Source organism: Notolabrus celidotus, chromosome 23, assembly GCF_009762535.1.
Source record: "Notolabrus celidotus isolate fNotCel1 chromosome 23, fNotCel1.pri, whole genome shotgun sequence".
Taxonomy (NCBI): Eukaryota; Metazoa; Chordata; class Actinopteri; order Labriformes; family Labridae; genus Notolabrus; species Notolabrus celidotus.
The window spans coordinates 16,468,774-16,493,673 of record NC_048294.1 but is presented as its reverse complement, the minus strand read 5'-3'; the positions used below and the strand labels follow the sequence as shown (position 1 = coordinate 16,493,673).

The following is a 24,900-nucleotide window of genomic DNA, read 5'->3' as shown; positions in this document are numbered from 1 at the left end:
CAGGGCCAGAAAGAAATTACTCCAAATTAAAAGCTAGATTAAAAAGGTAAGTCTTAAGTTTACTTTTAAAAACACACAGAGAGCTCGCTGTTCTGATGTCCAGAGGCAGAGAGTTCCATAGCTTAGGGGTGTAAAAACAGAAAGCTCTCTCTCTCTCTGTGAGACACACGAGGAACATTTAAAAGGGAAGCATTCGAGGACCTCAGTGATCGAGCTGGAACATAAATGACAGGAGATCAGTAATGTATGGAGGAGCAAGGCTGTTAAAAGCTGAGTTTTTAAAAGAGGGGTTATGTGATCTGATTTCTTTTTCCTTGTTAAAACTCTGGCAGCAGTGTTTTGAACAAGCTGCAGTTTCTTTAGAGATTTTTTGGGCAAACCGGTAAAAAGGGAGTTGCAGTAGACGATGCGGCTTGTAACAAAAGCATGTATTAAAATTTCGGCATTTACACTACTCACTAAAAGTTAGGGATATTTGACTTTCGGGTGAAATGTATTGAAAATGTTAAAAGTTCATCCTACAGTGATAACATATCATGAAAGTAGAGCGTTTAAGTAGAAACATGCAAGGATTATTTCTTCTTCTCTAACAATGTATCCAAACAAAAGCTAACAACAGTAGTGGGTTTACAACAACATCAAATGCCAATGTCTCAATAACTTCTCATGTGTCCTTCAGTCAATCTAGGTTCTGGGTGTGGGGTTACTTCCCTTTACATGTTGATTCAGTACTATTGTTGATGGATTGTTAGATGTCATCTTGGTCTCATGCCAAAATGTGAACGGCTGCATGATGAAGAGGACCTGTTAAATAAAAATTTTCATTGAACCAGAACATTTAGTGGTGGATTTATGGATCGGACTCTTGATTTTTTGTGGTTAATCACCTTGTTAGAAAATAGCATGTTATGCAATAAGTAGTGAATCATTGAACTGTTGGAAACAGAAAGTTTAGAGAGGGTCAAATTAAGTTCACCTGTAAAGGTTATAGTGCATTTCAAATGCATTCTGAAATTCCATCTGAAAGACTGTTATCCCTTACTTTTTGTGAGTAGTGAATGTCATTTAAACAGGAAAAGACTGATATTTCCTTATGAACCCTTTTTTGTATTTATGGAGTTAGGCCACTAGATGACACCAAAGTAGACAAAGTTCAATCATAACCTTTGTCTTCAGTTATTTCCTTTCCTCCCTTCTTTATATAATGGATTTGTCCTTTTTTGATTATATCTTTGAATTTCATTTTTAATTTTCTTAGAGTTATAGTTCACAAATAGGAGTGTGTTGGTTTAAATGAAGCAAGAAAGCTGTATTTAGTTGGTGACAAAGACATTTAGGGCCCCTATCCACTAACACCATATTTAGTGCTGGCTATTATCTAATGCTTATTTCTACACCAAACCATTGCAGTTCTGCATTTTCAGCGCTCAATCATAATAATCATAATAATAAGCACAAATAACACCTTCGGCATCATCTGTTTTTTGTCACCCTCAGTCAAAAAAGTTGAGCATTTTGACTTCTGTCGCACTCATCTGTGTCACATCTCCATCACCAAAAGATACAAATCAAGAAGAGGCGGGACTTCTGACATCAATTTTGTCAACAACAGTGGTGGCAGTCTATACAGAGGAGAAACTAACCACACTCTTCTTTTTGATGTACAACTTAGGTTCAGAGCTGCTGTCAATGCTGCAACATGCTTTCTATACGTTGTTTTTACCTTTTCTTTGTAAAGTTCCAACTATTGACAGCAAATTTGAAAACACAGCATTCTGAAACAGTTTTTAAACAAGCAACACGAAGGGGAGTGAAAGCACAGCAGGACACTTTTGTAACTGAGCAACAATAAGGGCAGGTGAGAAAGCTCTGAAATTGAGATTGTAGGCGCTGCCAGCATAAAAATAGCGTTAAAGGACATAGGCCCTTATATCAGGCAACTGTGCATTATATGCAGTTCATGTAATAAAGGTGTGGTGTCAACATAGTGTTGGACTCTACTTTGCTTGCCATCTTGAATACCTTATGAACGCCACACTGTGACCACCATAGTGTCCCTCTCACATTATGTCTGACTACCTGAGACCCTTCCCTCCTCTTCCTCTTGTCCAGCATAAAAAACGTCATGATTACTATTTGGGTAAGCTGTCCTGAAATTTTCAGGAGTGCATATGTGAAACAGGATACAGGATATCAAATGAGATTTAGAGACAAAAATCAAAAGATTCACAGCTGGATTACAAATAATCTGTCCTTTAAAGATGCATTGAACTGATTGAATTGTGCAGTAACAGTGGTGGTAATGATCTGAGCTGATTCTTGACTCCCTTTGTCCCCTTTGCAGACAGTAAAGATGAAAAGGAAGATCGGTATTGGAGGCTCAGCCCTCTTGTTTCCAGAGGGCTCTCCTGGTGTGCAGATGGCATCAGAGGTTACACATTCTGTGGAGATCCTCACAGGACATCCCTCCATTGTGCCCTCAGAGACAGGTAGGGTTGTGGGCACCATGCCAAGGCTCCTGGCTGTGTAACGGATACCTGTGGGCTACTGGGAAAGTGTCACACCTCCAGATCACACACAGTGAGAGGCGCTGCATGAAGAAAGAGCACAGACAGAAAGAGAGAGACAGTGGGAGAGTGGCTGTCTTTTCATGCTCTTTAGATCATGAGGAAAAGAGGCAGAGATGTGGATTCAGAGTGGACGAGAAAAGAAAGTGACATGTCTTTGGTGCAGCGGTATGCTTTGGTTAACTCTAGCCTCAAACACTGTTTTGTCAGGCTGTGTGGACTAAGAGAGGACCATGAGTCTGCTGGTCTGTCCATCAAACCATCAAACCTGTAACAGTGTACCGAGGGTTCTATTAATACATGAGGATTAACAGTCACTTTCAGTCAAACAGATACACTACAGAGATATACATTACACTACTTAAATGATATGCCTGATGCATGAAATAGTAGATGATTGAATTAAAGGAATGTTCCAGTCTTTTTTCAACCTGGGTCTTTGGCTACTCTGATAATTGTAGCTACTCTGACAATGGGTCATGCCAACTTTGCACTTGAAGTAAAGCTGAACAGTCTGTGCCTGTTGAGCCAGCAATCAGAAAAAGATTGTATTTGTGGTGTTAGCTGGTTGTTTATTTATCACACTAAAGAAGCTAAGTGAGCTTGTGGATAGTGGCAGAGTTGCTGCTCTCATATCCTGTGTGAAAGCAACAGGTGAAAAAAACACATTAAAATAACTTCACTACGACAACAATCCTGACTCCATCATACTGGCTGCCTCTAGTTAATCATTGTACTGTATCACACACTAAATGAGCTGACAAGCTACGTCTGCTGTACACATTGGTGAACATGTACACCAATACCTGCTAATTAGTACTAATGTATAAACAACATCAGGCTAGATTTCCTGTCACACCAAGCTGGAGCTCAGACTTCTGACATGGACTTAAGTACAGGAAGAAGAGGAAATTTCAGTGACTGAAATAGCTGTGTTGATGTCGAGCAGACAGCCAGTGATCCATCCATCTATCACTCGGGCTAGGGCTTGTTTAAATTTAACATTGAAGATGTATTCATAAAGTTCAGATTCAGATTCACTTTGTCATGTCCTGAATAGTGAAACAGAGACCAAAGGGTGTCAGGATGTAAACTTAGAATTTTTTCATGTTTGGCATTTTAATATGGAGCCTTCGGTGATTCAACATCATTGGAGCCAGCTTCAAGGGGACACTAGAAGAATTGCAGTGTTTGGCACTTCTGCCCAAAGGTAGTAGCCTGGTCAGAGAACCTAAACAGTGAGCTGAGAGACCCTTCATTAGTCTTTAGAATTGAAGGTCCTTTACAAATATCCAAGGGGTCCTTTTATATTAGAAAATATTGAGTGGCTGTATAATAAGTAATTCTTCTGCAAAATGCTCAGTTATTACCAAGCGGCAACCTCCAGTGTAAAAATGAAGCAAATAGAGAAGAGCAAAAAGCTGAAATTCCCTAGTTGTCCACAAGAGGCTGCCTCAGAAAGACAAGGAAACAGCAAAAAAAACACAACAAATTATTGGTTTCTTAACTTCATTTTTTTATTTGTGAGAACTGTATTGGGTTCAATTTTACAAATAACACATCCAATTTGATTGTACTAAGGCGAAAAGTCAATTAAGTGTAATGAGGGATGTGGCAAATTTGACCTACCCATTGGGTGTGTTGTGAGGGATGCATGATATGGACTTTCTTTGAGCAAAAAGAAAAATTGATAATGTCTATGAGCGGCTACCCCTAACTGTACAACATCATTTGTTTTCTGTTTAATTGAATTGAAAAAAGGAGTTTCCTTGTTGGGACGTGAGTGAAGAGGCAGTACTATCTGGTAAATTGTGAAAACTGTATCCGTCACTTAATTCCATCTGTCAGTTGCACTAACAAGTTAACACAGCCCCAATTAGCATAACCAGCCTAACGCATGTGGGTACTCGCGAACACGAAATTTGACTTGCAAATGGAGCGAATTTTTCGCGCTAATGGAGCGAGTAAAATATTCCAGCACTGAAATACACATGACTAAAGCAAGCAAATAGTTTCATTCATGTCTAGCGTGAACACAACTTAAGGCTCTGAATATCAGGTGGACTCATCTAAAATAAAAAGTCAAAGGACACATTTTGAGTAATATTTTTGAGTTAAAACTTTATGTTTTGAAAAAATATGAAAACATTAATGTATAAAATATAAATGTGAAATATCAATGCCTCATTTATGTCAGTGATGATTTTGCAGACATTTATAGTATTATTGCAGCTGTTTGCTGTAAGGCAACAATTAAGTTCTTTTCTTCTGCATGTGTTCAGTCAGATTGAAAAATGTCTGTTTTACTCTGTGAAGAGATTAACCATGTCATTATATTTTCAAAAAGGCAAACATTGCATTAAGAAAACACAATACAATAGAACAGTTATTGTTGATATTAATGGAGCAACATGAAAAAGAAAATGAAATGAATAGTGCTTGCCATCTTAAACAAATGTCTAGATGTCACTTTGATCAAGTAGGGGGTGGACTGAATATTGGCTGTGTTCATGTTGTCAGACTGAATTTACACCAGAGTTTCAACATCTGGGACAGAAATAGCTTCAAAAAGTTTTGTTACCCTGCTGCTAAATTTGGCTCTGTTATTCTTCCCAGCTTCAACCTCAACTCCAAAGCTGGAGCGGTTGTGCATGCAGAAATGAATTACATTTTAACAAGATGCCTGCCCTCTAGAAATAACCATTACTTCAGCCTTTAATAAACAACAGATCTACACAGACAATGTGTGTTTAGCAGGGCTGCAACTGCAGATTTATAGTTACAGTTTAGACAAACAGACAAGAGCGGGGCTTGTTAAGCAGGGCTCTGTGCACCTGTCGGATGTAATCCTCCAATAATGACTCTGGCTCATTACCTAAGACATCCGAGTTAACCGTCTTCATTTCCTGCTGAGAGGATCAAATCGGAGAAGTGAGTCAACATGTTAAAAGAGTGAGGAAAGGTCAGTTGTGATCAGTTCTGCTCTGAAAATGAGATCCTCTTGGACAACACCCTGAGCCCACTTCCACCATGATGATTTTCAGTAATGATTTTCTCAGGAAGCGCAGAGAACATCTCATATTGTATGGCTGCTGATCTGTAAGGCACAGACATTGTTGTTAATCCAGGCAATGTGCGCATATTTTGAAAGGGTTAGACAGGAGGTGAGAGAACGACCGCAGAGGGCTGTCCCCTGCGTCAGTCGGACAGCATCCCACATGACCTCGCCATGTTTCGTTTTCACAGAGCCGTGCTGGGATTAGCAGGCCGGCTGTTTGTGCTGGCAAAGAGGCAGCAATTCACAGCTATATTTTCTGGGTGCTGTTGCTGACGACCAGACCGAGTCCGACTAATTATGATATAATTGAGAATGATCTAAAACCTAATGTCCAGGCTCTGCCGTCCGGAGCAGTGTTTACAGAAAACAGCTGCTTAAATAGGCACTTAGGAGGAATTAGAATAACATTTTTTATGTCCCAGCGTGAGTGTGTCTCTGTCTGTGTGCAAGTGTGCGTGGGTTGGCTATTTGGGCACCTACACAGACAAACTCTTTGTTTTGGAAGTGTTCGCTTAAGTCTTTGGGGGCAGACAGGAGCCAAGAACAACGTGGGAAATGGACTCTTGCTTCATTTCTGCTTTCTCTCTGGGCTTTTCCTTTGCACTCCCTCTGTCAGACGGTCGTTCAGCTGGACTCCGAACAGTACCTGAGGCGTGCAGAAGTTTGGAGAAACCATGGGACTGGTTTGGAGAGGAGAGAGGTCGTAATGGGAACCGAGTGGCAGCTGACAGCCAAACCAAGCTGTCTGTCATCCCTCTCTCCTTCACTGTCTCATCTTTTAACACATGCACATGTTGTCAACAGAAGAGTAGTACACAACCAGACCTCGGCCCAGGTGGTCTCTATGGGAAGCCAGTGGCCTGCAGCGCAGTAAAAGCAACCACACTGGCAGAAGTAGAATTCACTGTGAGGTCTGGACCTGCATTTCTTAAGTGTTACATGACCATAAGTACTTGCCTTCTCCACTCAGCAATTAGTTTTTTTTTTCATATTCCAGGAAATGAGGGAGATGAGTCATATGGATTGTGATGTACTGAGACAATATCAAGCACGCATGTTTATCTGTGTGCCCCAAAATCCTCATGGAACACCTGACTAATTACAGTGGAAGTATGAGCTAACCGAGGAGATTCATACAAAACAGGAAAAAGTTAAAGATAGTCACATGTGAAGACAGTGCTGCACTTATAAAAACTAAACTTAGTACAAAATGAAGTGAAGACCAAAACTTTACATTCTGACGTCTGTTTAACTTAAAAGGATATGAAAAAAAAGCAACTTCAAAAACGAGTGATGCCAAGCTCTAATAATCCCCAATGAGGCCAGATGATGATCAACTGTACCACTTTGGAAATGTTCTGTACGATATATTTCTTATGGAGAAATTTTTCAGATTTTAGTTCTTGTAAACACATAGTAAACACCTAGTAAAACAGTAAATTACAAAAAGGGCCTGTGTCCACTTACAACTTTATAGCACCTTCTACACAAAAGTGTACATCCCAAACGCAAAAGCTCCCTGTGTCAGTCTCATTACTGTGCTGCCATTAGTTGAAAATAGTTAAACTTTTAGAACACTGCTGTGCTTTTCAGTGTTACTTATCCCTGACCAGTAAAAATCAAGAAAGGGCTGGACTTCTGGTTTCAACTTTGTCACCAACAACGGTGGAGAAGAAGCCAACCTAATTCCTTAGGTTCGCACAATATTCAAGTCTAGAGCTGCTGCTAATGCCAGGACCATAGACTGTGTAAAATATGGACGTAGTATCCGTGACGTCACCCATCTATTTCTGAAGCGCTGTTTTGAGGCCATATTGCTGCTGTCGAGCGAGTGTGAAGTAAACAGGCGGGCTTTGAACCTCCTAGCTGTTCCCGCCTGTCAATCAAATCAGCTGTGCCTCTCATTGGAAGACTCGTAATCTAAATATCTTCAAAGTACCACATTATAAAAAAATTCACCCCCCCTACTATGTGTGCTGATCGAGAAATGAGCTATCCAGACTACACTCGTCTTTTGTACCAGTCTGTAAACATGTTTATTTCTGCTGTAAAGATCGGCTTTTTTGAATTGGTGTGTATGTGGTTTCCTGTACTTCCGGAGCCAGCCTCAAGCGGATCCTCGATGGACTGCAGTTTTTAACATTTCCGCATTGGACTCATATTTTTAGACCAGAGGTTGCTGTTTGGCCAGGACACAATTATTTTTCACTGTTACAATTTCTTTTTAAAATGTTCTTGAATGAAAGCAAATATTTAGCATACAGAGCGATTTAAACAGACGTAACAGTCATTACTGAGGGGAATAATAAGCTCCCTTGACACAATCTGCAGTATCTGCTCATTTCGTATTATGAACGCTCTTTGGGGGTCAATGGAATTAAGTAATAAAACTTTTTGTAAATGTGACAAAGTTTGTCACCAAAACTGGAACCATTAACTCAAATCTTTTATTTCCACTTCCCTACTTTGGTCGAGCAGAATACACACTGTGGTTTTAAAAACAACTAAACCAAAACTTGTTTTGTCCAATCCTTGCAGATGAAACTTAGTCCAAGGGATGTTGAATCCTTAATAATACTTTTCAGCTCCTCCGCCAACAGCAGATTTACTGAAACAATAGATGCCCACATCTGAAGCATAACTGTGTCCTCAGCTTGTACTCTATCTTTCTTGCCAACGACTTGATTATTTTCTTCTGATTTTGGCTGAGCTGTTATATCCATGGAAAATCTGATGAGAATACAGCAGATATCTCAGGTTAATTTTGTTATTAGATGACAGGAAATCCAGGATCAGTGTAGTATGATGCTTTAATCTTCTTATGTGGAACTGAATGCCAGTTATCTAATCATTAAATTATTTGGGCGAATCTTTGAATATTTAACCAGCAGCATATTGGGTTTTAGATGTAAGCTAGCTTGTAAGCTTTGTGATTTGTAATTAGAAACTTCCCAAAGAAAGAAAGAAAAAATGACACCCTTGGGTTGTCAGACAGGCTGACTGATCACTGGCAACAGTGTGAAGAGTGCGGTGCCCACTGTCTACATTTCTGACTGGTGGTTTGTGGCATGATGCCCTCAGACAGTACGCAGTGGACATGACATGCCTGAAGGAAAGCGATGCCTGCAGCTGAAACAGATCTGCGCTGACAGATATACAGGTTCCTGAACACTAAGCAAGCCTGGCATTCCCCGGGACTCTGTGGCCCAGCAATGGCAAGAGCTTTCATTTCCTCCAGAGTCTCAAGCATGAGCAGACGCACGTAGAAACACACAGACACAAACACATTCAGATAGTGTGCCAAATTCCACAGAGCAGTAAAAGCAATCAGGGACAGATGAGGAAGGCAATCAAGTGGCCTAAACCACATGCCAGGGGACACAAACTAATAACAGGGCGCCGCAACAACACTCTGAGGAGTTTGTTTGTGCAATGTTTTAATTTTGGGAAATAAGCTATTTTTTTTTTGCCACAAGTTAGATGTTAGAAGGTTACTCTCTTAAATGTGCGACAACTAGCTGCTATTTTACTCTGTTCAGTATAAAGACTGAACATGAGTTAACAGCTAGCCTAGCTCTTTGCTAAGCAGCCATGTTCAGATACCATAGCAATAAATGGATCTGTTGTTACTATTATATCTTCAGATACTTTGTATCACTAACCTCATATGGATGTGGCATGATAATGTTGTTTTGCCTGGCCTTTACAGTAAGATAAAAACTAGCAAAACACCTTGACACAAGCTAAGCTAACATTGGGAATAGCCTAGTTTTGCTGCTGAAAAGTGTCAGAAAAATAATGTTTGTTCTTATCAAACTGCTATGTGTTTTTAAAAAAATATGTAAATTACATTGCACATACATTTTGCAATAAAAGAAGGCCAAATAATTTTTGAAAGTAAAAGACTGATGGGATAAAATGTAGCTAGCTTTGACTGACGTTACACTTAAACTTCCTGTTAGCATCGTGCTGGTATTCCCTGCTAATGATGTGTGATAATCAACCAAAAAACAGTTCTTCTTTGGGCTCTCAATCAGCAGTTGATTGTGGTAGACATGTCTTTATCATAGACTGTATAAAATATGGACGTAGTATCAGTGACATCACCCATCTGTTTCTGAAGCACTATTTTGAGGCCGAACGTCGGCGTCAGCCATATTGCTGCTGTCGAGTGATCGTGACGTAAAGAGGCGGGCTTTGAGCCTCGTAGCCAACAGCTACAGTGTTCCCGCCTGTCAATCAAGTCAGCTGTGCCTCTGATTGGTAGACTCGTAATCTAAATATGTTTGAAGTTGCTACGTTAGAAAAAAATGCATCCCCCGCACAGTGTGTGCTGATCGAGAAATGAGCTATCCAGACTACACTTGTTTTTTGTACCAGGCTGTAAACATGTCTATTTCTCCTGTAAAGATCGGCTTTTTTGAATTGGTGTGTATGTGGTTTCCTGTACTTCCGGAGCCAGCCTCAAGCGGATCCTCGATGAACTGCAGTTTTTAGCACTTCCACATTGGACTCATATTTTTAGACTGGAGGTTGCTGCTTGATCATTACTTGAGTATCCTACTGTTTGGGGAAGAATATGCATACAGCGATAAGCTTTGGCTTGGATTGGATTGGAGATAATTATGAACCTGCTGTGTCCATCTTGCTTTTTTGCTTATACAAAACAAAATTGGAAAATGACATAGTGCTTCTTTGTGGTGAGTTATTATTTCACTATTCACTATCTGTTTGCCGTGACCTGGGGATTTTTGTTTTGTGAGGGAAGGAATCCTGAAGAGTTGTTGTTTTCCTGGCTGAAGCATTAACTAATGAGCTTTTGAATGTGCACTTAAAGGGTATTTTTGTTAACTTTGGAAAGAACCAGGCTCATCCAGTTTCCAATCTCTTTGGTAAGTTAAGCATACCATCGCCTGGCTGCAGATTCATATTTTACTGACCAACACAAGAGTAGTATTACACTTTCTTTGGAGAAAAAAAACCCCTGCATTTCAAATGTGTTAGCTGCCTGTTTAATGCAAAAACAAGCTAGCTGGTGTCCCCCTGAAGGGCATGTTCTTTAGCTGGTATCTGGCAAATTCCTGCCCTCTCTTTGAACACATGTGACAAGCAGCGCTTTGACTTTCAGGCCAAATATCACTGATCAAACAGCTATGTTTGGTGTCAGCCAAAGGGAGACAACTAGGTTACTCATGTGGGGGGCACTGACCTGCTCCAAGTATGTTTAGCTAGGAAACCAACACATGTACAGTACATACTGTGGCCCTATTTTGCTCTTGTAAAGCCATACCTTTATGCCTGTAAGTTCACGTCAAGAAAAAAGGCCTGAAAACAGTGTTATTGAGCACTGCCATCCCTCCCATCATTTGCATTCAAACAAAAGATCACAGCTAAAAGACTGTCATTAGCTTCTGCCTTAACCCCTTATTTGTCTTCCCACACAGAGAAGTCCCTGTAAGATCTGGTGTGCAAACAACTGACAGATGCTATTTAAGCACGTAGAGCCCCTAAAAATACATTTGTGCTCTAGGCAGTGATTTTGCAACTGCACTGATTGGAGCTTGGAGCTTGGAGCGACTGATCCCGCTGAACATGTCCATCAATATAAGCAACAGCATTTGTAATTTGAGGACGTGGCTTAGCTATGCATCACCAGTCACTGTGAATGTAAACTATTCATGTCTTAGAGCATTATCTACTGCTTACTTCAGCTTTGTGGGGTGTATGTGGTGCTTTGAGAGTGCTGGGGGTGGTCAAAGTTCAACAAGGGGCTCGAAGTCTTTGCTATTTTAAAGACACTGCTTTTCATGCTGAGTGGCACGAGCTGGAAGTCTTTGAATTTCAAGAAGCAACTCGGGATGATCAGCTAGCCCCCAAAGGAAATTATTCCAACCCCCACCTTGGTCCTCAGGTAAAGATTTTCTTTTCCTCTCCTGGGGAAATAAACATTTACATTCCTGTGCTCAGTGTGTTAATAGAGATTAAGCTGAATCCAAGCCTGCGTGTCAGGCACCAATTCAGGTAGCTCATACCACACATACCTGTACTATTGTGTAGCTCTTGAGGGGTATCTCCCTCAGTCCTTTGAGCTTGGCTGAGGACAGATGACATTTTCTAGGAACATTGTTATTATGGTGGCCCTGGACATCTTCAAAAGCGACAAGCAAGTCCTAATGCCCTACCTCTGTTGGCCAAGCTTCAAAGGACTTAATGTCCATTACTTTAATAAAGGTATGGGATCAACAGGAAGAGGAGTTACCAACCCTTGTCATTAATTAGACTGCAATACAAAATTCCTTGTTGGGAAATGTTGTGGTCATTTTTAAAGCGACGTGAAAGGTAAATTGATTCCAAACATGATAGAGATAACCCAAACAGGTTTTCTGTTACACTTTGTTTTTACAGTTAATTTGCTTTGTTTTATAGATCATTTTCTGCACTCGGAAAAATAAAACACATCAGGTCAGGCCAGCAATTGACCTTGTTATGGACACACATCTTGGGGTCTTGGAACCAAAGACACATTGCAGACCTTCACAAATTTGCACAAAAAACAAGATTCTTACAGAAACGGTGGGAACTGCAGTTTTTATTGGAGCCGAAAAGGAATGACATGGGTCTCATCAAGGTAAATCAGAAACAACAGCAGATTTCAATCATGTGGCTGCAAAGGCCAAGAACTTTTCATTCCCTCAAGCTGATCTCAGTTCATAAGCAGTCAGAGCTTGATTCTGATAAAACTCTTCTTGACCTTAAATGGCACATGGTTGGCAGCACCGGGAGCTTAACTTGAAAGACTAATGCATTTCATACTTGTGACTAAAGCTAAAGCTGTGAAGAAGGCAGTGAAATCCTCAAGTGGTGCCGGGCCGCCAAGACATGGTTCCAACTGAAGAAGATAATTGTCCTTTCTTGTGTTGTCTTCCTCATGCTAATCGGTTTCAAAAGTAATTTGCAAAGCAGACTCAAAGTTTTTTGGAGATGTAGATAAACCACCCCCAGCTCGATTAGATGCAATGAAAAACATAATGGCACGTTATTGGATATTTAGAGGGGTTTCAAGAAAGGGACCATTTAATATTATTGGTAACATGTTGTGTATCAGAAAAAAATTTGCTTTAATTTTTGCCAGGACTTTTTACTGAGAAAAGCATTTACAATCTCACATCTGTTCAGGGAAAATATGTAGCTAGACAGTTAACTTACATGAGGATAGATTAAAGTTAAAAAAAAAGCTAGCTTATCTCTCTGTAGGTAAAAAAGCGAATATGTTAAAAGAGATGCCACTAGATAGATTTTGTTACTTTGGTGCAGAGCTAGCTCAAAATGGAAGTGAGACATAGGTTAGGTTAGTTAAGTTAAGCTAGCTTGGGTATATCTGGTTAACAATGGTAACTGTTGATTTCTGATTTTTATAAGTGGATTTTGGGATCCAGAACCATGCTAGCAGTTTTACTCTGATTCTAGTCTTTGTGCTAAGCTAAGCAAAAAAACTAAACAGGGACAGACAAAATCAACATGCTATATATGTGATAAGCTAAGCTAACCTTTAACAAGAGATGAAGGCAATAAAGCTTCCTATTAGCCAGAAAACCTATTTTACAGTTTAACATCATTATAACAATATCTTTGTATTTCTATATTTTGGATATTTGATATTACGCAAATATAATGTTTCATAGGCTGAATAAAACACTTATAAAGTCTCGGTGACATCACCTGTTTTTTTCCTAAAAAGTCTTTTGGAGCTCAACCAAGGTGGTTGCCATATTGGAAATTCTGAGTCAACCTAACTTCTGGTCATCCAGCAACCACTCAACATTATATCTGTGAAGTCAGCCACGCCCTTAATTATGCCTTATTGTGTGAGGCATAATTATACTCATCTTAATATCTAAAAAATGGATGAAAGGAGTAAAAAAAAAAAAGAGGATTTGGATAAAAAAAAAGGAAAGTCACCCCCTGTACAGTGGGTAAGAATACAGTAATGGTTTGTTTTGACCCAAACTGTTGTTTTTGTACTGAGCTGTAAACATGTTTAATTATGCTGTAAAAAATGACATTTTAACATGGGAGTTAGTGGGGTTTCTTTGATATGTGGAGCCAGCCTCAGGTGGACACTTTAGGAACTAGGCACTCTTGCATTAGCTTCACTTTTCAACACTGGAGGTTGCCACTAGGGGAATTAGGATGTATTTTTTTTTTGTTTTTTTTTAGCTTTGAACAGATGTGGACTAGCTTTTTCCTTCTGGTTATAGTCTGTGCTATGCGAAGCAGCTGGCTTGATTATTAGCCTACATTTGCTATACAGATGGAAGTGTGGTATCAATCGTCTCATTAACACTCATCATTGTTTTTCACAAATGGAAAAACTGCGCCCATACAATGTTTCTGTTCTTTTAGACCAGGGGTTCCCAAACTTTTCAGCCTGCAACCCCCAAAATATAGGTGCCAAAGACTTGTGACCCCACTGTCCCTCAAAGTGATTTAATGTGGCTTCATTCAGCTGGTCTGCAGAAAATTAGCCTACCTATATGAGCATGTGGCTGTGTTTCCTGTGCCTTTATGAATTAACCTACCGCTACTGATGCTTTTGATAATTGAATGATCACTAACCCTAAACTTAGGAGTCATCTGGCAAAAAGAAAGGCAGAAAACTCATTACATTTTCTACTTTTTAAGGTTTTATTTCAAGGTTAGCCACTAATTTGTCAATATTTTTTTACTATAATGGTAAAATGTAATATTTTTTGGATAACTTTAAAAAAAAAACATTCTTGAAGACATCTCACGACCCCCTATTTGTGTCTGGCGACCCCCCAGGGGCCCCGACCCACACTTTGGGAACCCCTGTTTTAGACCATATATTTGATTTACAGTTGATGCTTCATGATAAGTATCTTTAAAACTTAGGTGAAAAGTTACATAGAGGCCCTTTAGAGCCATTATTGTTGATCTTGTGTTTAAGATTGGACATGCATACACCCTGCCAAATGTCAGCCTTGGAAATGAGACAAACAGAAAATCCACTGAGCATCACTCAAACTCTGCATGTCTTCACACCGTGCAGCCTGCCAGCGCGTAACGGCCCGGGAGTGTGTTTCTTTAAGAATGTAAGGTGGGTGAGCCCCTTTTCCTGACGCACGCCTGGTATGCAAACATAAATTTAGCAGCAACGTGTTCGCTGGGGGAACAAAATATCTGGAAGCGACGGTGAAGTGTCATGTCGTCTCCGGCCCCTCTTGGCTGACTTTTACCTTCTTGTCTGTTTGTGTATGTAGACCGGAGCCGGGGCTGGAGCGCAGCGCGGAAAGGAGAGCAGACCTCAGTGGTGACTGGCCAGACCGGGACAGGGAGCGGGCAATCAGAAGTGTCTCTGTGAAGTTTGAGTCCACGTTGAATTAAACCGCGACAGAGATGACAGGGGGCTGCCCGTGGACGACTGGACTGCTTGTTCTCGCAGTTTGTGTAAAGGTAAGCAGCAGCGTATTAATACAATACGATCCACTCATTGAACACATAAGAGGGGGGCGCGTCACTTCAGTTTGAGAGAGATGCGTTTGTGGAATTGACGCACAACGAAACCTCTGATATTTTACTTAAATAAACTGTAAACCTTTCTAAACGTATGGGACCGCATCAAGGCATCTAATGCTTTTTTTAAACATATCTCTCTCTATGAATGGAAACTCCTTATTGTGACCCAATGTGAGTTTACTATGTTCCATATGGTCAAGTTTATAACAAGCTTCATGTAATTCTAAATATTTGAATGGACACTTTTGGTGAAATCTTTAATGTCTGTCTCATCAGGGAATTTACAAAAGTGAAAAAAAAAAAGGACACTAGAGATGATTTTTTTTATTCATATGAGTAATACAATTTGGGTGTGTGTTCATTGATCACCTCTTTCAGTAGTGATGCTGATGCAGGTCCAGGGCTGCTGGATGATATGAGGAATAGTTATATAGATAAAATTACATACACAAAGGTATGACAGATGAGAGAAATGAAAGTCCGTTTGAATACTGTGCAAATATGTAATGATTTACTTAAAAAATCATGAAAAGTAATCATTAAATATTTGAGCAACAACTTCCCTTAACCATGCAGTTTTTAACCAGGACTATAATAGAGCATGTGTCATCCCCCAAAGGTCAAAGCTTATCAGTCCTGCATTGAACCAACCTCTAAAATCAGTTCACTCAGCTTAGTAGAATACTTTGACATGTTATCACCCTGAGGCCTGTCATACATCTTTCATGCAGGCTGTGTTGTGCAAAAGCTGACACGCTAAATAACGGCACAGCAGAGGCTGAGGAGGAGTTTTAAAGTGGGACACAAAGCAGTTGTCTGGCCTGCAGACGGGATTCCAGGTCTCAAACAGAGGGGCGGGATGCCACTGTCAGCATGTGTAAATGACCACGACAGGTGCTAATAGCAGTTCAAGGTGATTTGGGCTTTCAAACATCCTGGACACCATGCAGCCCAGCTGAGCATGTCCACGCTCTAATCATGGGATGTGAGCGTGTGTGTGTATGTGTCAGGGTAGAGCTGGAGGCTTTGCAACTCTTTCCAGGACACTATCCAAATGCTGGCCTGAATATTGTACTGTTAAAATATTAAGAAGAAAATCATGAAATGGCACATTAATGTGCGTGGGCATCTGTGTGAAAACTGCTGAAATAAAACCAATGATTTAATATTTTTGATTATGTAAAGACTAGTCATTTAATTTTGGACAAATCTGTTGTTTAAAGATATTTGAAACGTTTTGTTGGTACTCCACAAGAGTGCTTGTTTAACTGTCTGACAAAAGTGCATCAGAATGACAGAAATATACCCCAAACAAGTGGTGGTAGCTTGCTTTTCAGGGTCTCTGTCAAATAGTGAGACATTGACTCAGTCGGGTTTCTTTTGTAGTTGCAAGCACATGACAAGCTTTCCCATCTGTGCAACATGAGTCAGCACTGGACATTTATCTGTTCACACACTGAGAATGACCCAGCGCTTTGCTTCAGGGACCAGGGATCAACAAGTGCTCCCTCCCGGGGGTCCCTGCTATGTGGTGGCCTTTTCTTTTCATCCCTGCTCCCAGGTCAAAGTCGCTGCATTTCTCTTTGACTACAGAATGGGACTCTATATTTGTGACTATGGCTGTTGGAAGTTGTGTGATTTGCGTGTGTGGGCCAAATGGCCTGTGGCTCCGACCCTAAATGGAATAGAGCTTCCTTTGTGGGTGACATAATGACATACCTCAAGTGATTCTTGGAGGGTCTTGCTGCTCTCACTGTATTCCCTAGATTTGTGCAGCAAAGGGGAACCTTCCAGAATTTTTTTAATTTTTTTTGCTTTTGACTGGATTTGGATTTAAAGGTGGTAGGGAGTAAAGGAGAGTGTTCCCCTAAAAGACACTGAAGCAGCTCTTGGAGCACCAAAGTTTGGTGCTCGTAAATAATGTTTTGGCACCTGCTAGGGCGACTGAGTAAACCAAATCCATTTTGAATCGATGTGACTTGCACTACATTTGCTTTCTTTGCTATTTTTTAAAGAGACTGTGAGGTGAGTTTTAGCTGGTTATGAACAAACTTAAATGAATGTTGATCCCTTAAATGACCTGAAAGCAATCAATCAGCGACTAGTTTGACAATCCTACATCTTTGCATTTAATGCCTTTTAACTTCTACAACAGGGACAGGCAGACACACAGAGTCTTAACATTTGCCATGGTAAATATTCTTAATAGGTAAGACATTTGACTGTGAGAAGACAGCAGTATGTCTAAATGTTGAGTATTTCTAAATATCTCACTTTAATTTTTGTATCACTCTAAAAAAATGTGTGGTATGGTAGAAATGCAGGGAAACCATCTAGTAATACCCAAAACCAGCGGAACACCAAGTGAGTTTGATGTGTTATTCCAACATGTATCTACAAATCTCTTTAAGAATGACTGATTAAGATATGTGTAAGCTAACACAAGAAACAACATAGGTTGTCTTTATTGTACATTCAGGTCCAGTGTTCAGTATTTATGCTATACTTTAACCCTTGCTCTGGGCTGTTTTGGATGTATAGTTTCAAAATGATCTTCATAACAAAATTTGAGAAATATTCAAATTTACAGACTTTTGGAGGTGCTGGCTAGTTTTATGTTAGCTAACTTTAAGACAAATGGGTAGTTTTATGTTTGCTCACTCAAAGACAAAGGGCTAGTTTTAGGTTTGCAAACTCAGAGACACAAAGCCAGTTTTACATTAGCTTGCCTAAAAATAACAAGGCAAGTTTTTATTGGCTAACTTAAAATAGCAGGGCAAGTTCAGACTAGTTTAAACATAAAGATGCCTCCTAGCTAATACATCGTGAAAATATGGGGCTCATTAATTTCAAAGTAAAGACTTACTTAGAAACGAAAAACAGTCTGGGTGCATGAGAAAAAAAAACATGCATCGCTAAGAGAAGCTCATCCTCTGCCACTGTCCCGCCCATTTTTGAATTTGTTTGGTTGGTGAAGGGGGAAGTGACATCGACAAGCTTGTTGGTGTCCTTAAAGTTAAACTATTTTCAACTGAGAGTGCTGTGAGCACAGTGACTATAAATAAGTGATGCTGAGGGCATTTTTGTGCTGAGGATGCTGAAAATGCTGAACTGCGTTTGTTTTGTATGGATAAGGCACTAACAGCGGACAATGGACACAGGCCCTTATGTACAGAGATAAAAAATGAAGCAATCATGAGTGTTCTCCTGATCTCTTAGTCTTATTTTCGAATAGAGATTCAGATTCTATGTATTGGGTAAAGAGTTTCATTATTTTCACTACAAACAAAACACTGTAAACTATGTCTTAAGATATCACTATTAAAATGTACTGAAGTACTCTCTTTTTAGGAATTCCTGTCAACATTATTATTACTATAGTAACATTATTACTTTAGTGTTTGACATGTGATATATCTATGTAAGCAACTAGACTATCACAGTGTATGGCTGCCACACTCACTTCACTACATGCCTTTCCTCCAATTCCTCAGCTGGAATTTCAAAAGGAAATTAGCCTCAAAAGCAACAGATTTTGATGTTTATTCAAGGAAATGGTCCCTCTCAGAGACTTAGCAAGTAGAGTGTATTGAAGTCCTCAGGATGGGGAAGCTTTGGGGTCTAATGGCCGGATTAAGTGGGGTCACGGCGTGCAAATGGTCCCAAGTGACCGCCCGTCGACAGCAACATCTCTTGTTCTACAAGCACACTCTTGGCCCTGATTGCTCCATCATGAAGACCAGAAACGATTCAATTAGCTTTCATGTGATGTGCGCCTTTGTTGTAGCACAAGTGGAATGGGAAGTGAATTAATTTTGAGAGGGATTGGTCCCACTTGAGGAGTAAAGGAAAGGGCTTCAGAGAACATCTGGCCAGTGATGGATGGATGGAGCTAGTTTTTGGACTGTGTTAACAAAAGCGAGTGTTTTCAGTTACACTGCAAAGGCCTTCATGCTCATCATATTGTTTCCATCTGGGCTTAATCTGTGGAGTTAGACTCAGGGTTGCATAGTGTGGAATTGCTTAAGTATACATGCACAATGTAACTCTAAAATGCTGGCCAGACTTCACTGGTACTCATCTTTGCACAATTTGCCAATGTACCCGCTAAATGATTTACCTTTCATCCAGCACTCTTATTATTACTGGCGCAGTAGCAGTGTTTCCTATGTGTCCCACTCAGGTGTACGGGGATGCTGCTCCTTCAAAGACTGTAGGCATTTGTCCCTGATGAGCAGCGCCAAAAGGAAGCAGCTTCACTAAATTCTAAGTGCACCAATGAAGAAAAAAATCTGCTGACCAGAACAAGAAATGGCAGCCTGTGTTTGATGTTCAGTCCCAAAGAGACGTCATTTTCAACAGAATTAACAATAAACAAATAGCTAGGCTTACATGTAGCACTCACCTCCAATTTTTGTTCTTCTTTTTCAGTTCAGAGAAGCCAAAGTGGAAATACAAAACCCCCAATCATAGGTTTGACAAATGTTGCTTGGCCTTAGAAGAATATTAAATTAGACCTGCCTTGTTGTTCCAGAATATGACTTATCCCAGGTTTTCTTTTTTGTAAAAACCGTTAAGCCTATTTTTTTCAATCCTGGTGTTGACAGACGTTTGCTTACAGTGAAGCAACAGAATAACAAATGTAACAGGACTTTTACTTTATGTCTGGAAACTCATTTTAGTCAAAGAAATCAGTTAACTGAAGTAATGTGCTTGTTTACTTTCTTTATGCTGAATATGAAGACAGTGCTGGAGGCCAGCTAGCTTAATTAGCTTAGCTTACAGTAAAGAATCGAAACATGAAGGCAGAACAACCCTGGCTCTTTTCATTTGTTTTTCGTGTTGAATTTCTGTTTGTATGAAACAAACCAGATGCACTGTGTTGAAAAGAGAGAATTAAAGGGCTCAAGTCAGCAGCTATTTGGCAGTTTTATCCTTGAGCAGATCCAAGCTAGCTGTTAAATTCAACAATTCTTAGTGGCAAGCTAAGCTAATGCCCCATGGCTTTATATTTCACATACTTAAACTTAAAAACAGTATTGACTTTAGTTATTGACTTTTCATTATAAAATAATAAATTATTTCCCAAAGTGATTAATTCCACCAGAAGTTGTTTAACGTACTTTGAATATTTGTAAAAGATGTCGAGTGGGGGATTTAGCTTTTTATGTTCAAATTGAAAATCTTGGAACTTGACTTTCTTGTTTATCTTTCACTCACTTAATGCCAAGTGTTGCATGATGCTGTGACTGTCTCCCCTCAAAGCAGCCTGTGCCAGTAAAAGACATTACACGCTGGATTCAGTGTCATGCAAAATGTATTCATTCAAGAGGGCCTGCTGTTCAGACCTCAACATGAAGGCTTTCTGTAGTTTCTTCTGTTTTTAGGAAATGGGACATATTTAATTTGCCAAACTCACTGCAAAAATTTGATGTTATATCAGGCTGCTGTCACGCATTGATACAAATCTTCCAGCAGATGGCAACATTACAGCAGAGGGACTTATTGTGTCCAGTTAAGCCGTGTTGTTGGCCTCTGAAGCTCTCACGCCCATCACAGATACTCAGCTCTATTGTGATTTTGCAGGTGGCTGCCCTCCTCCGTCCCCTCTCTGCTTCCTCTGGAGCCCCTCGTGAATGTATTTCTTCCTTCTTCATGAGGTTTATTTGTCATAGCCTAAGAGCTTGAAAGCTGAACCTCTGGCATCCTGTTCCTCTGATGAAACACGTTGGGCTCCATATGCAGCGAGCCCACGTCCTCTACATCAGAGTGATTGAGCGTTGTTGTTTTATCCTGTTGTGTGTTCCTGGACGCCAGCTTCAAACTTCATTTGCTGCAGCTCTGCGTGCATCATCTGGCTTGCACATTTCTTTCAATCTCAGAAACACCAGAACCTTTGCAGCCAAGGCGCTCTGCTTTTACTTGAGCACATGCGTTTAGTTCTTTCTGGTTTGTTCTTCGCTGCCCCGGCCTTGACCTCAGATCGGTGCCGGGGTGGGATTGCATGCAGGAGTGTCGGGGAGTGGTGCTAACAAGAGGGGAGAAGAAGCATCAAGGCCCCTCTTGTGACGCCTAATTAGAGGGAAGGGAGAGCAGGTAGGAGGTGAGTGTGTGTTGTAACAGCACTAGGGAGGATTGTCAGGGGAAAGGACGGAGCCAGATCAGACACTGCAGAGAGAAGGAAAGAAAGAAGGAAGATGATAGAGGCAAAAGGTCAATAATGGTGCAGAAAGAGAAGAACACGATAGGCAAAATCATCAGAGAAATGTGTAAGAAGATGACATGAAGCAGTGCTGGTGGCCTACAGTCCTCTTCGCAGAGGTCGCTGGTTCGACTCCTGGCCGCGACCATTTGCTGCACGTCTTACCCCACTCTCTGCTCACCATGTTTCCTGTCTTTCTTCATCTGTCCTATCATAAAGGAAAAAAAGCCCCAAAACATAACTTAAAAAAAAAAAAAGATGACAAAAAGAGAAAATGCTAGTTTTTGGAGAGATTTGAGGTCATGGGTCAGGATTTTCAAATGGTAATATGTAAAGAAATGAAAATCAGACAAATGTAAAGATTTCCCCTGATGTAGGAGGAAAAAAAAGAATAAACTGAAGAAGACCTTTGTCCAAGAAAGGTTTGAAAAACAAAGGGAGAGTAGATAATTGATAGAGTGACTCTGACTGGAACACAGACTCAAAGATGTCTGTTGAAATGATAAAAAACGGAGGAATATTGATGGACTGAGAGTGGAAGACCTGCATCCACATGAAGCAAAAGGCCCAGCGGGAATGAAATAGAAAGAAGCCACCAGTTTAAACTGGAAAGTGAAACATGAATACTCATCTGTAGTTTTTCAGAGTGAAAAAGAGATGCAGAACTTCCAGATTCTCTGACTGGCTGACAGACATGAAAAACAAATACAAGTCAAGTTATCTCTCTTACCGGCCTCACTTCTTTGGAAAAGGGACAAAGGAGGTTGAACATGAGTGTGAGAAAGGTCACATGTAAGGGGAAAAGTAAGGACGAGTGGCTAAATCCAGTGAAAACATGATTGACTGAGGGTCTGCAGTGCTGGCGTGTGACAGGGTCTCCACGGCTGGCTGCAGAGAATGTTTGCGAGGCTAATGATGCTCTCTTGTGTTCTCACATCTGCTTCCCTCACTTCAGCCACATGTGCTTTGAGTAAACGGCGGGGCAGCCAGGACTAAACAGTGGAGACCCCGCTACAAATGATGTGCTATTAGGATTACTACACATACACCCACAGAAGCAGATTAATGAGCGTGTAATCATGCATGCTTGAGAAGGCAATCTGAACCGATTACTCTCCTTTCTAGACATCATATTCTGTAAAACGGCAGCTGTGGAAGCAGCAATCAGATCTTTTAACTGAGTAAATATATCTTATCAATATCATAGCAATGGTAGTGTGGGATGGACACGAATGTTAGTTTTTTCAGACGATATGCCGCCAAATAGATAACTGTGCACACAGTTGCACCTGAGTTTAGTTGAGAGTCTGTGTCCTTAGTCTTGTGACTGCGTGTGCGCTGCAACTATTCCCAGGCTGCTCACAGGGATTACCCGTACCACAGTGCCCTCTATAAAACAACACGCACACGCGCACGCACACGCGCACGCGTGCACACACACACACACACACACACACACACACACACACACACACACACACACACACACACACACACACACACACACACACACACACACACACACACACACACACACACACTCACACAGAGGGGTGAGCAGTGACATAGTACAGATGTAGCTTCAGCAGCACAGACTTGCTGTCCCCCTTGTCTGTAAAGAGGCTTAGGTCCACTCTTTAAGGAAAGCCCCTGCGCAGGAGATCTGTGTGGTCTTGGAGCGTGTGTGTGTAAAGTTTAAAGTGAATCTTAAGTGTGTTTATGTGTTATTTTTAAGAGTGTGAAGGAGCGAGGTAGCGGGATGGAGGTCATGGGAATAAAAGGCAGCTTGAAAATTAGAAAGTGATTTTGTGAATTCTGAAAGAAATGAGCAGAGAAATTTGTTATAAAGTAAAAAATCATTTATAGATTTTGGAGGCTGGATTTTAGTACAGGAAATGTTCTGGTTTATGTTATTTCTGTAGTTCAAGTGGTAGAGGCCAATAACGTGTGATCAGGTTTTGGTGTATACAGAAGAAATAGTCACACTGGAGGGCAAAAGCAGGCGTAACAGAGTCTGCTGTAATGACATCCCAACTCCCATCGAGGGTCATCTAGCCATGGTTTGTTTATCTCTTTAAAGAAATACCTGAATGCAAGTGCAGTTAATAATACATTCGTCTTAAGGGATGTATCTACTTAATGCTGTGTCACAAAAGAATCCTAGAATGCATCATAGAAAATAAACCTGACTTCTATTTAACGAGTAAACATTTAAAAAAGTGTTTTTCCCTCCTCTTGAGGACAGGCCTTACAACAACTGTTGAAACTGTTATAAGCCAGAGTGAAGCCTCTGTGTGACTCACTCTTTACAACGAAACTGAGACTCAACAGAAACAGATCAACAGGTGCTACTTCAGGGGTTGTACCCTAGAATTCGGTGTAGAAGACAAACTTTTGATCTTCTTTTTTCATCTAGTATAAAATGCAGAGAGAGGTATTTTGATGTGTTACCGTATTGTTCCCTGAGGTATTGATTGCCATCATTTACTGAACTTGTACAGGTATTAATTGCTTTTAAAGCTCTCTGATCAGATGGATTTGTGTAAATTAGTTGTAGCTTGACTCTGGAGGGAGATTTGAACCATGCATGAACTTGACCATGAACTTTGAACACCCTTTATCACATTTTTATGCTCACAAAAGGCATGCTCAGACTTATTATTTGCATTTTGTGCAGTGATTGATGTTTGACCTTGAAAATAATCACTCAGACACGACAAATGCACCCGCAGGTCACTGTTGTTTTCACTGACAGCCTTTTGTCTCACTGCGGTGATGCATTTAAAGTGCCAGTGTGGAATTCCATCCCAGCATACCTCCTGTTCGATGACATCATCTACGCTGTTGTCTCGCTCTGCTCTCACATAAGGGGGGGGGGGCATGCACTGTGGGCAAAAATGCAGTCTAAAATGCGTGCAGCTTGTTTGAATCTGTCCTGAATCTGTGTAGTCCGAATCCTCTCAGCACTCCTCCCTCCACCCTCCACCCCACCCTCTCTCCCCCTGATGACAGGTATGCAGCTTGAAAAGTATTTGGCATCCATGACCTCAAAAAGTTCACATTTGACATCACGTATGTCACTCAGCTTGCATTTCCCTCACTCCTTCACATCAGTGGGACCTAATGCGTTTTTAAAGAAGGCCGTTTTTTGTGTTATCGTACTGTTGCTTCTCTCATCTCGGCGTGATTTGCTTCATAGCTGGAATAGTTGGGATTGTGGTGACCAGGTGGCCTGTGAAGCCACCTAGATGATATGGCAGATACAGGAGACTGGGCTCAGCATGAGAGACCAAAACATGTTTGTTCAGATCATTTAAGCTTAATGCTGAGAGACAGATGTACTGACAGACAGACACACAGGCAGACAAGCTGTGGACTAAGTGAGAGTAAGGTGCATGGCAGGTGAAACCAACTTGTGCATGTCTTTCTCCATAGTGACTATTCTTGCTACAGTGATTGACAGGTTGTCTCAACACTCGGCATGTAAATCAGAGTGTCGTCTGTCAATAAGTGATGTACTGAGATACACAGAGTAT

The 24,900-nt window shown here is 40.7% G+C and overlaps 1 protein-coding gene across 1 annotated transcript in view; it reads left to right on the top strand.

The window, feature by feature from the left end:
- The first annotated feature begins 2,360 nt into the window (after positions 1–2,360).
- The window catches only part of adamtsl3 (ADAMTS-like 3), a 130,800-nt gene continuing 108,260 nt past the window's right edge, over positions 2,361–24,900 (top strand). Inside the window, exons 1-2 of the mRNA XM_034676020.1 lie at positions 2,361–2,489; positions 14,907–15,099. Of these exons, the coding sequence (XP_034531911.1) occupies positions 15,043–15,099 (57 nt within the window). The 5' untranslated portion in view covers positions 2,361–2,489; positions 14,907–15,042. The remainder of the gene's footprint in view (positions 2,490–14,906; positions 15,100–24,900) is intronic.